This window comes from Frankliniella occidentalis, unplaced genomic scaffold (genome assembly GCF_000697945.3).
Source record: "Frankliniella occidentalis isolate FOCC.00 unplaced genomic scaffold, Focc_3.1 Scaffold140, whole genome shotgun sequence".
Classification (NCBI taxonomy): Eukaryota; Metazoa; Arthropoda; class Insecta; order Thysanoptera; family Thripidae; genus Frankliniella; species Frankliniella occidentalis.
The window spans coordinates 97,290-99,685 of record NW_026267267.1 but is presented as its reverse complement, the minus strand read 5'-3'; the positions used below and the strand labels follow the sequence as shown (position 1 = coordinate 99,685).

At 44.7% G+C, this 2,396-nt stretch overlaps 1 protein-coding gene across 1 annotated transcript; it reads left to right on the top strand.

Annotated features, from left to right (window-relative positions):
- The first annotated feature begins 578 nt into the window (after positions 1 to 578).
- Positions 579 to 2,390, top strand: LOC127750141 (uncharacterized). Its single transcript, XM_052270823.1, has 3 exons — positions 579 to 656; positions 1,747 to 1,908; positions 2,204 to 2,390. Exons 1-3 carry the CDS (start codon positions 579 to 581, stop codon positions 2,384 to 2,386), a joined length of 423 nt encoding a protein of 140 aa, XP_052126783.1. The 3' UTR covers positions 2,387 to 2,390.
- The last annotated feature ends 6 nt before the right edge of the window (positions 2,391 to 2,396 follow it).

Sequence of the window (2,396 nt, the reverse complement as noted above, 5' to 3'; positions counted from 1 at the left end):
CAACATATCTCTGACTCACATCAACCCTATAAACTTTACCATTGGGAAGGTTGGATCCCCATAAGTTGGGCCGTGATCTCCCAAACTCCTGGGGGCTTCTCGACTCGATTGTTAAGGCTTCGCCTCTTCTTTTTATTCAGATTCTTTATTTCTTATTGCTTTGAGGCTCAGCCAAATATTGTCAAAACCACCTCATTTTGACGCTCATCTAGCCGCAGTAAATTTTGACGATGAGCATCAAAATGAGTTAGTTTTGACGTTATTTCGACACGTGTTCTACCTGGGACGTGTGACGTGTCGGAGGTGCTGGAGGTCGCACGCGCACTCCATCCCACGCGGACACACAATCGCGATCGGCTGTTAACGAACGCGGCTGTCTAGACCAACTAGACCAACACCGGAAACACCGTTGGAAAACCTTTTGTGACGCGTAATATCGCGGTATAAAATCCCGCTACTGATTTAATGGTTTATTTCCTCAGCTGGTCACCACTGCGTCGCGCAAGGCCACAGCACATTGCTCCCATTGAGCCAGCATCCAGTTGTATACTGCCTTGTACTGCTGTGTCCCTGGGATCATGATCATGGCAAGCACACTTCTAGCACTCATGGTGTGCTCGGCGGGCGTCCACGGCAAAGTTATCAACTCTGTGATAGTATGGTTATACCTCGACGGGTCCTAGTAACGTCGTGCGATCTGTGTTCCCAGGCGTTCCTACAAGATCAAGGGAAAACATAGCAATTTTCACTTTTTCTCTACCGCCGATATTATCCCACTCTAAAAGAATGCAGCGCTGCAGAGTGCACGACAAAAGGAGCTCAGACGCACTGCAAAATGCTTGCAAAGAATAGGTTCGTATTGCAAACTATTTTCCTTGCAGCTTGCAAAGAATTTTCAAGCATTGTAATACGAACTAGTTCTTCGCACGGTTGCAAACTATTTCTTTGCAATGCAAACACATTGTTTGCAAGGATTCTGACAGCTTGCAAAGAACTTCTTTGCAAAACGAACTAATTCTTTGCAGTACAAATACAAAGCTCGCAAATTCTCTGCCACGTTGCAAAGATTATAGTTTGCAAGCATTTTACAGTGCGACGTCAAAGGCGTCACTGGGAGATCGGAGGACGTTAGAGCGTCGCTGAGATCGGACGACTTTCATGGGAACCGTCGACCTTTCCTGAATGCCAATTTCAAATGCGACCTATGATGCCAACTGTGCCTTCAACGTGACCACAAAAATGGTGGATCTGTCAAATACCATTTAGTGAGGGCAGGCAATGTCAGGCCTCCTTTGATGTTATTTTCAAAAGTCAGCCTGCATTGCGACGGGTTTATCTTTTGTTTGTAATAGGGTCCTTACATTTCTTACGGGGAGCGCTTTTACATGTGTGAACCCGACAACCGGCCGCTTCCCTGGAGATGGTTTTTTCGTGCGACTCATTTCAACCCACTTAAACCAAAAGAGTTGCAACGCCTGACAGGCAATGTGACGGCTACAAGTGGACTTCTTGATGACAGCGGCTGGGTAAGACATTGCAAATAGTAGAAGTAAATTACATTCAACACTGGAATGTGAAAGTGGTTCACACACAATGGTGTGTAAGTCAGCCATGTATGTGACAGACAAGAGAGTTGACAGCCAAGGCAACACTCATTTAATGTGAGCATCTAGCGAATTATCATCCCCCCCTCCCACACACAAAATGCAGAAATATTAATCGATTACGAACGATTTCATATAACAGATGAAAATTATTGCGGATATTTGGTCAAATAACCAGTGGAAGGAAAATGCCTATGTCTTTAAATTTAGCCAGCCATGCCGAAATTTTAAAGAAAATGTTCCTGGATTTTACGAGCAGCTTCTAAGGAAGAGAGAAGTTAAAGGCGCGTGCTTGTTTCGGCCTGTAAGAACCGGGTGTAACTGAGAATGCGCAACAGTGTTGCGGGATTGCATACCCGCCAGGGCTGCAGGGGCCATTGCGCCTTACGGGCTAACTGGGTAGGCAAACCCGCAACACTGTTGCGCATTCTCAGTTACACCCGGTACTAAGACTGCAAGTCTGATCTTGTCATACTGTTACGTATTATGTATTTGTTTTTATGGTATTTTAAGTTTAGATGGCGAAAATTGTTGCTGCTTTAAACTTTAAACACAACGGTATTATAAATGTGAGGTCTGTGATAATTTTTTATTAACAGGGAGTTTACGAGATCAATGATGCCCCAATGAACTGGACTTTTCCAAATATTCCTATCATGCCGTATAGACAGTACAGGGTCAGAATAATGGTTGGTAAAGCAGAAAACCTACATGCATGCTGGGTAGTAGAATGTAGGACTATTCCGAGGGGTCTGCAACTCGCCTCAGCCGTGTACTTTTGAGTATAGATTA